Source organism: Nanorana parkeri, unplaced genomic scaffold, assembly GCF_000935625.1.
Source record: "Nanorana parkeri isolate BGI_ZX_2015 unplaced genomic scaffold, ASM93562v1 scaffold172, whole genome shotgun sequence".
NCBI lineage: Eukaryota > Metazoa > Chordata > Amphibia > Anura > Dicroglossidae > Nanorana > Nanorana parkeri.
The window spans coordinates 211,500-221,723 of record NW_017306440.1 but is presented as its reverse complement, the minus strand read 5'-3'; the positions used below and the strand labels follow the sequence as shown (position 1 = coordinate 221,723).

The window sequence follows — 10,224 nt, the reverse complement described above, 5'->3', positions numbered from 1 at the left end:
GCTCATTCGTACATGCGTGATCACGTGTCAGCAGATTCCTATTCTGATTGGATATCTTCTTCGAACTGTCCAAATTCAAACATCAGAATCGGAGCATAGCGGAGTGCAGCGTCCACGCCACACCGGCGGCGAATTATAAATAGCGGAGGGCGGCTAGCCACTGGAAATCAGCAGGTAAGACGGCGGAGGGCGATAGTAAGTGTGCGCTGTGCAGCGGACAGGCAGCTCGGTGGGATTTGTGTGTGCTCTTTACGGGCTGAGCCCAAGCCGGCGTCATGGGTTGTCAGTGCTACCGACTGTGAGTGATGTGCCCTTTATACCTAGCAAGAATGTGATCTGCCGGTCCCCCACTGCCAGCTCTGGGGACTGGAATCCTAATGCTGAGCTCCCCAATGGGTGCATTGTCTACATACAATGGTCATGTGTGTTCTTCTGTGAATCTTGGTGAGCTTTGTGTATTCCGGATCTGTGCAGTGATTCAGTATGGCTCTTGGAGCTTCCTGTAATACAGACCAGTCACTGCTGATTTCATTGTGCAGGGTGACCGGTCTGGTCTCCGCCTCCCTCCTGTAGTTTTCTGTGGGCTGACTGTAGTGGGTGCAGTCTGCTAGGCCCCTCCCACAGCGCTGCTCCCTATGTGCAGCACAGAGATGCCATATATTGGTTTGTAAAGGAATTTGGTGCACGCAAAGTGAACTTGTCATTTTGTGGCTACCGATACTTTTTTATTTTTTTTTTGGTCTGGAGTTCAGATTTTAAACTCTAAACAAAAAATGAAGTCAAAAAGAAAATCTGCTCTGGGTGAACAGTACTGTGCAAAAGGTTTGGGCAGGTGTAAAAAAAAAAAAAAAAAATTTGCTGGTGAGTGGTTTCAGAAATGGTTAAGTTTAATTTTATCAATTAACAAAATGGAACAGGAAGAGAAACATCAATATTTGATGTGACACCCCACCCCGCCTTCAAAACAGCATTGATTCTTCTAGGTACTCTTGCACACAGTGTTTGAAGGACCTCTGCAGGTAGGTTGTTCTGGGTACATCTTGGAGAACTAAGCACAGATCTTCTGTGGATGTCGGCTGCCTCAAATCCTTCTGTCTCTTCGGCCCCGTTCACACCTTTTACGTTTTGTCGGGCGTTCAACGCTCTATGAACGCTCTACAAAATGTACAACCATGAAAATCCCATTGTTTTCTATGGGTATGGTTCACACCTTTCCGTATTTCCGCCCGTCTGAACGCCCTACAAAACGGCTGACGCCCAAACAAGTACATGTACTTCTTTGGGCCGTTTTGGAGGGCGTTTTCCATTGGGATACAGCCAAGTAGCCTTCGGAATCGCACGACGGTCGTGCAATTTTTTTTTTTACCGCGATAAAAACCGTGTGACGGTCACGCGACAGACGTGCATACGTAATACGCCTAGGTGTGAACCCAGCCTTCATGTAATCCCAGACAGACTCCATGATGATGAGTTCAGGGCTCTGTGGGGGCTGAACCATCACTTCCAGGACTCCTTGTTCATCTTTCCACTGAAAATAGTTCTTAATGACATTGGCTGTATGTTTGGGGTCGTTGTCCTGCTGCAGAATAAATTTGGGGCAAATCGCACGCCTCCCTGATATGGCATGATGGATAAGTATCTCCTTGTATGTCTCAGCATTGAGGACACCTTTGATCCTGACCAAATCTCCAACTCCATTGGCAGAACTGCAGCCCCAGACTTGTACTCTCAGCAATGCTCTGCTGATGTAACCTTTCCAGGATGCAACACTTGGCCACATTACATCACTAATGCCCAATGAGGACCAGGAAGTAGAAAACAAGAAATAAAGTAAAATAAAAAATATATTTGTTCTCACAGAAACAACTGACACACAGAATGCTTCACTGTTGCTGCAAATACTCATTGTGCCGCTCTCCAGTCCTTCGGTGAACAAACTGCCTCCTGCTACAGCCAAAAAGGTCAAATTTTGACTCCTCAGTCCAGAACACCTGCTGCCATTTTTCTGCGGCAAAAAAGCCATACCTGTGATGCTGAAACAAGGCTAAGCGACTCAACTGTGCACAAAAACATAGGAACTGGGGTACAGAAAAATGGCAGCAGGTGCTCTGGACTGAGGAGTTAGAATGTGAAATATTTGTCTGGGCAGGAAGCACTTTGTTCTCCAAGGACTGGAGAGCGGCACAATAATGATGAGCTCTTTGCTCTTCTCTGGTGTGCTTAGACCAACCTCTATACTTTGCTTATCTGCTTGCCTTCCGCACGTTAGAATGAGAGTACAGGGGTGTGGAATTCCTATCGCCCGAAGCCCGGGACATGCAGTTTCCGGCGCCGGGCGAGTAGTTTTTTTGGTACATTTAGCCCTGCTCCGGACAAGCAGAGCTAAATGTATAGTGTGGAGCCGACTGTCGTTTTTATCAGATCACTTGTATCAAATGCAGCTGCGGCGATCGAGTCTGCTCCCCCACCCCCCTGGTGCGGTGGTGTTCGGGGACCCCCGTTCCCCCGGGGCACCCGTGACCACAGCACGGAAGCTCACCATAGAGCCCCTAGAGCAGACTAAGAACTTCCGTTCTTCGTCTGCTCTGTGTGATTACTGAGACCGGAGTGCTGTAATCACAGCGCCACCTGTCTCAGATGTCAGGAACTGCACAGAACCTCTGTTCTGTGTTGGAGGGCAGGTTCCATAAAAAGAACCTGTCACCTCCCAACTATCACATAGGGGACTTTAATCCCCTATGTGATTGGAATAAAATTAAGTGGAAAAGAAGTAAATAATAAATAAAAAAAAAAGTAAAGTTATAAAATGTGATTAAGTAAAAAAATAATTAAAACCAACCCCGTCGCTCCCGCCATCCTCATGCAAACAAACGCACACGTAGGAGATTTTGTGTGTGCGTTGAGTACTGCCACCATTCCACCGGGGAGCGTGTAATGACGTGCTGCCCAGCTTCCTGATTGGTCGGGAAGCTGGCCGTTCTGGAAGCCTGGCGCCGTATGACACAGCGCCCGGCATTCTGATTTGGCCACGGAGCCGGCTTCATGCTCCCTCGTCATCTCATTGAGGCATGGAGTCGGCCTCCCGGCCAATCAGGAAGCAGGGTGCAGCGTCATTATACGGCGCCCGGCTTTCATGATTGGCTAGAAAGCCGGCTCCAAGCATGGGACGGCTTTCTTGTTAATCGGGAGCCGGGTGGCGAGTCTTTACACGTTGCCTGGCTTCCCGGCTAATCAGGAAGCCAGGTGGAGAGTCATTACACGCCACCTGGCTTCCTGAATGGGACTTCCGGTATTCGGTATCGGCGAGTACTGAAAAAAAAATATTGGTAAAATACCAGTGCATCCCTAGTAGCCAGGCAGCAGAACTTTCACTCACTCACACACACAATGTGCATGAAAGGGCAAGTTCACTTACCCAGGTAATATGGGAAAATGGAATTACCCGATCAAATCTGGCCTGGTCTCTCCCCCCCCCAACCCCCCCTCTCCCCCCCCCTATATTTACCTTTCGGTGAACAGTCCTTACCCTCCTTACCCAATACCGGAACTTCCGGTCAGAGGAAGATTTTCTCTGACCGGCAGTGCCGTAGGGGAACATGGAGCCAGCTTCCCATGCAATCGGGAAGCAGGGCAGTGACTAAGGACCCGTCTCTCGGTTTCCTGATTGGCCAGGAAGCCAGCTGCTTACTAATTGGCAGGGAAGCCGCTTTCCCGTCCAATTGCAATGAAGCCCACCAAACATGGAGTCTACTTCCTTGGCAATCGGAAAGCCAGGTCATGTCATTACCTGCTTTCCGGCTTCCTAATTGCCCAGGAAGCCTGCTCCATGCCAACGGTACTTGTACTCGATATCCAAAAACTGGTATTGGGGCATCCCTAGTTTTTGAATAAAACAATTTTTTTGTATTGGGACAAGTAGATTCGGCTCCTGCTTTAGTCGCTAAGTGTCAGTACTGTCCGGACGGTGATCACCAACCTGTGCTGGCTGACAGTGGATACTGCCAGCTATAATGCAGTGCGGGCCCCTCCACTTGAGTCATTGGTTGCTAGGACTGCTGGCTTCCTAGCAACCAGTGACATCAGGCCGGGCCAGCTCCTCAATTACAAGGGGTCATGGTGGCTGTACAGCCAACCAGATAACTTGTACTAGTCCACTATTGTGGTGACCCTCTGCACCCCTCCGTTCTGGTTTTCAGGTCCCTTGCTGCTCTGTGGGGCCCAGGACCTTGGCACACAATGTCAGGATGGAGAGCGGGAGCAGACTGGGGAATGTCTGTTCCCCAATCTGCTCTGTGATAACTCAAGCACTGCTTTCTGTGCTTCCTGATGCAACTGTCTGAGGCAGGCTGAGGTTCCGGATAAAAAGATGAAGCCAATTCCTGTGCTTGATGGTCTGTATTAGAGGGCAGGAGAGACAGGAGTCAGACCCCTGGTGTCTCCCCAAAGAGAACCGGTCACATAGCGGCTTGTTAACTTTTGTCATCTCTAAGGGGGAGGGGGGGTGGAAGTGATGACTTAGTCATTGACAAAAAATTCTAGGCGTTCTCTAAATGGACGATGTGCCAAGCAAGTGAGCCACACAGGACCTGAAAGATTGTGGCCAGCAGCGTCGGTTACTACAGTGCTTTACAGGATCCTTGTGGCCCTACTAGGTATAAAATATGTATACTTGCATTGGGCCAAGCTGGACCAGTGAAAGTATTCCTAAAAATGAATTCCTGGAGTTTGGCTTTATTGCTTCAGTAAAAGTAAAACCACTCCTAAACATGTCTTTTTTTGTCAGGGCTTGTTCACACCGAAAGCGTGTGCGTTCTAGAGCGGTAGCTGCTGTAACGCACCGTGATCGCTGTGAACTCCCCCCCCCTGTGTGTTGTGGGGCGGGAGGTGGCGGTGCATTGTATTCAATGGCACCGCTTCCACGCCCGCAGTGCGATCGAACGCATGGCAAAACTTTGCCAGCTTTGCGTTCGACTGCAAATGCAAAAAATAGGGCTTGCCCTATTTTTTGCAGTCAAACGGAACGCTGGCAAAGTTATGCCACGCGTTCGATCGCACTGCGGGTGGGGGTGTGTGGAAGCGGTGCCATTGAATACAATGCACCGCCACACCCCCAAAACACAGGGCGAAGTTTCACAGCGATCGCGGTGCGTTCCATCAGCTACCGCGCTGGCATTTGTAGAAGTAATACTTCTAGCTTGATTGTCATTTTTGTTGCTTTTGTCTTTGGGGCTCTAGTGGTGAGATCTTTGTGTGTGGGGGTTTTTTTTGTTACTCCATTTTGGAGGATCAGGAATGCTGTGTGAATGTTTAATTGGATCATCTAGGGCAGAGTGTTTTATATTTTGCAGTTTTTTTTTTTTTTTTCTTTTTTTAATTCCTTTTGTATAGGTATGTGGGAATGCATTGTGAAAGGTTCTCCAACTGGTACATTCCACACTGATGCATGTTGGGGATTGTGTAGTTGTGGCCTTGGTAGGCTTTGGTTCTCCCCTAGTGTTTTGTGCCACTGGCTGGAGGTTCAGTTGACTAGATCATAGAGGTACATTATTAAATGTACTCCAGTGACTCAAAAGGGAATAGGCAAAAAGTTTGGCCATACTACTTTGTTGTTTTTGATCCATGTAGTTCTGGGTTAGCGACTCAAGGGTCTGAGGGCAGTATGAAGTACAGCATTTTTAGGAGCAGCGTTTGCCCTGGTTACAGCAGACTACCTTGTTTGACTTTGCACTTTCTGTACAGTTCTAAATAAAATTTGTCTCAATTGGTCCCAGCAAACATTATGTTCACCCTCATCTCTTCAGCCCCTCTGCTGCCACCTTCTTGGGTCCCATGACAAGTTCTGCTTTATTCCTCTTTCTTATGGATTTGTAAGTGGTTTGGCATGCTGTAATCTGTGGCCGGGCTGGATGAGGTTTTCCAAGCAACAGCAATTAGATTAAACCAGGAGTGGCCAAATATTCTAGAATTCAGGAGCCAGTCAGTCCAATCCAGGGGTTAGCAGGATTTTCTCTTCAGAGACTGTTTCATTCATGACTAGAGAACCTCAAGTTAGACACCAGCTGTAATTTTAGGGAGCATTGGCTACCTGGCTCCTGGGATTTGTCCGACCCCGACCTAAACCATAAGTATTACTTGGAACTGGTTTGCTCTAAAGTACAAGGTTCAAGTTTGCATGAAAATTTTAATGCAATCAACGGTGTACCAGTTGCAGCATCTCTGCGGTTGGCAGTCTGGTTAGTGCCAGGCTACCTGCACATTAAAGTCCTATAGGCTTACACTGGGGATGTAACTGTAGTCCAGTGCAGTCCAATGGGTGCGGGTTGGGCTGAGGGGATTTTTATGTATGTAGTGCAATGGGTGTGGGTTGGTCTGAGATTTTTATGTAAGCATGATGGGTTAAGTTGGACACCCGGATTAAATTACACATCTGACTTCACGCTGAAGATGAACTTGTTATTTAGGTTTTGCATGATCAACCTTCGAAAAAGGACATTTTGTATTTGCCTCCTGCTTTGGCCTGTTTTATTACTCGTCAACCTGTAATGTGCACACGTTTCTGTGGTGTAGCCAGTCTTTGTAATGGCTGTTCTTGATGTATAGTTCCCCTCCCTGCTGGCTTTATTTGGTCCTTTTTTGAGTGTGTGTTTTTGTAACTGGCTTCCACCACCCAAAATCATGCTGGTTTTTCGTTCTTTTCCTCCCCAGAATGAGTCTGCAAGCTCTAAATGATGAAAATCTCTCAATCGACATAACAGCTGAGACGTGTGACTTCCTGTTTACTCCTCCTCAGCCTACCGGCAGACCCTCCATCCTCCGTCCTTCACAGAAAGATAATCTACCTCCCAAAAGCCCTAGCAAAGGCATGAAGGTACGTTCTGTATGTGAAATCTGTTCTTTGACACGGCACGATCTCAGGGCTGTGACTGTAGGCGTGTAGCACAAACTTTGCTGGAAGTGAATGAAGTTTTCTGAGCTGGGAGAGGTCGTCTGCTCTCTGCACAGGAAGCTGTTAGTCACACATGTGCTGTTTGCAGTGAATGCATCATTCTGTTTTCCAGGTCACTTTCCAGACTCCAATGCGGGACCCTCAGACTCACAGAATTGTAAACTCCGGTCTGAGCAGTAAACCAGACAGTCTCTTCTTGCTGGAGAACTGTACACAGGCACTGGAGCAGCTTCATCTGTCTGCAGCTGATGCTTCCAGGTAAACATCTATACCATTTTTGTTTCTTTTATACTACTTTGATTGTTCTGAGCTGCTTTAACCAAAAGTAATTCTTTTGTCCAGACATTCTCAACCAGGCTTCTGCAGTTAAAGGGTTCCTCCAGAGGTTGGTAGGGGTTCCTTGAAGTGTGGCTGATTGACCTCCTATCTGTTGGTGCCTGCGTAGTTCTGGGTTAACTGCCAGTGGCAAGATGCCAATGATCTCTTTAGCTTTTGAGCAACACTGTAATAGGGGCGTTCTCCCCACTGACCACCAATGTAAGGGGCATTTTCCCAACGATCCCTGATGCCATTTATTTTTTCCCTCTTCTCTATCTGGTTTCTGAGACCTGAATAATTTTGGGGTTCTTTTGGGGTAAAAGGGTTGCGAGGCTGCTATAGTGCTGGGTCAGCCATAGACGGCCATGAGATTTTCCATTATTGGGGCTACAAGCTAATCTGACTGGAGGTCTGTAGCAGGCTTTCTTTAGCTGTATTCTATGGTGATCATACATGCATCCCGTTTTATTTGCAATAACTGTTTTTCAGTAGTTTTAATTGTGGGTGGGCTTAAGGTAAATGGGTCAGACATCTTAAGCTGTAAAGCCATATTCCATAGGAAAGTATTTTCTGTGCACACCTCCTGATCTTGGTTTCACTTGAGGGGCTTAACTTTGATTTTGGTGACCATGCCCTGCTAGACAGCAACACTTTTGGCCACTGAGGTGTAGGAGGTCAAGCTGTGGGTATCAGGAGGCATGACTAAGTATTAGGAGAATTTCCAAAATTACTTGGGGAAAGTAACTTGCCCTTTAATGCACATTGTGCATGTTGGAGAGCGCTGCTGCCCGGCTACCACAATATGGCACACAGTGGAATGGGGTGAACTGTTGGTTATGTGTTTTTAGATGAAGCACTGATCTTGAGGAATGCTGAGTTAAGTTTTACATGCTTAGGACATTGCATGTATGTAATACAGCATCAACAGGAAATCTATAGATCATAGACAAACATGCCTAAGCATAGAGACCAATACTGCCACCTAGAGCTCAAAAGACAATATTGCATCTCAATGTGCGCAATACAAATCTGTAGGCTGTTGCATTTCCAATATTAACAAGCCCCTATGTGATTGGTTCTCTTATCGACCCTGCCCTCCATTACTGAAGATTGAGCACAGCATTGATCTGCTTGATCTCACGCGCAGCTGAGACCGGAAGTGTTGAGAGTACAGCGCTGATCTGGCAGCTTTTTGTTTTTAATAGGATAAAACTTTTTGCTTTTTAGGTTCAGTTTTACAAAGAGAAGTTGTGGCCTATGGTATCCTATCCAAGGGTTAAACAATGGGTGGGGTGTTAAAAACATAACTAACTTTTTGCAGTTGAACAAAGACAGTTTGTGAAGCTTAAATTATAGGTTTAGGAAGTATAAAATGGGAGACATCTGGTATAGAGGCTATTGTGGGCTTGACAAATGCAGACTATACAATTTCATAAAGAACATAACTGCAAGGAGAAAACGTTGAAGTGCTACTTTTCAATTATAAGTGACTGCGCTAAAATCCAGATAGAAGGATGAGATTTAGTATTTTCATTAAACTGGTAACTGTTTCAACGTTTTCACAAGAGCTACTTGTAATACCGGGTGTGAACCGAGTATTGGTTTAACTGTATGATCTAACCCAGCGCAGCTCACATTGCCTTCTTTTGCCACTCCATAAACTGCAGGGCCTCACTTTTAAAGAACACTTGGCTACCCCTGCACCGCAAGGGGTTAAGTGCTCGTTTTGGTCTAAGGGTTTGAATAAAGCAGATTTACTTGCCTGGTCCCAGCTTCCTGCATGGACCACTCCTAGATGGTGTGGTCTGTTTTTTTTTTTTTTTCGTTTTTTTTCTTCTTCCTCTCCTGAGCATTGGCAGCTCCTTTGTCATTGTACTTCTCTATTGTTGGGGAAGGGCGAATAAAGATCCATGTGAAGTATGTGGCAGGTGGAGCTCGGAGTTGCCTGTAGAGATGTTTTCCTGGGGTCTCCAGAAGATAAAAACCACCTTGGACAGATGGGTGCAAGTTATAGTACAAACCTTGAATCGTTATGTGAAGACTAAACATCCCACAATCCACATTTGTGTAGAATATTTTGCATTATTTAAAGTTAAAGCTCCAGGTAAACTAAAATCAATTCATGCAAATGGTGTATGTTTATATAAAAACTAGGGCTGCACCGAAACATTTTGAAACCGCAAGCTCCCTATGTGATGGCACATTGGAGGTGAAAAGTTCTCTTTTAGACCCTTGGTCTCTCCTCCCCACTGGTGCCGGCTGTAGCAGTCTGTTTCCCTGCTGCCTCTACCAATACAGGTGGGGAGAGCAGCGGGGATTGAAAGGGACACAGACTGCTGCAGCCAGCACCAGCGGGGAAGAGAATGGACGAGCAGAGCAGCGGTGGCAGTGCTGCAAATAGTTGATGAGAACGATTCTCTATCAATTTCGTTTTAGTTCGTTAAAAACAAAATTCTTCAACGAAATGAACACTGGTGTTCCTGTCCACTCATAACTTGTGGAGATAGTATATTTACCATGTCCACAATCATGCATGAATAGGAAGTGATGTAGAGCACTTCCTATTCATTCATAATTGGGCTCACAGTAAACATATCTCAATTATTTACAAGCAGCTGAATGCTTGTAACCGCTCTCCATTCTGACAGTGTGGGAGGAAAGCTTTGTCTACTTTGACAGCTGACTCCTCCCCCACACCACCGGCCCAGCCTCTTGTGACAGCTAACAGCAATCTCCGCCCCTACACTGCTCCCCATGCTATCTGTCGCAGGAGACTGAGCAGGGTGGTGCGGGAGGAGCTCTGTCTCCTGTGACACTATTGATGACGACGCTCTCCTCCCCGGCCCGCTTGGCCTCCTGACAGTTTCTCTCCTTTCCACTGGATGCTGCCCAGCGGGGAGGAGAGAAATCATGGATGCACCACAATTTCAGCCGAAAGACGGTACTTTTTGCATTTTGCC

At 46.8% G+C, this 10,224-nt stretch overlaps 1 protein-coding gene across 1 annotated transcript in view; it reads left to right on the top strand.

The window, feature by feature from the left end:
- Nucleotides 1–133: 133 nt before the first annotated feature.
- Nucleotides 134–10,224, top strand: part of TACC3 (transforming acidic coiled-coil containing protein 3) — a 28,931-nt gene continuing 18,840 nt past the window's right edge. Inside the window, exons 1-3 of the mRNA XM_018554752.1 lie at nt 134–174; nt 6,706–6,868; nt 7,059–7,204. Of these exons, the coding sequence (XP_018410254.1) occupies nt 6,707–6,868; nt 7,059–7,204 (308 nt within the window). The 5' untranslated portion in view covers nt 134–174; nt 6,706. The remainder of the gene's footprint in view (nt 175–6,705; nt 6,869–7,058; nt 7,205–10,224) is intronic.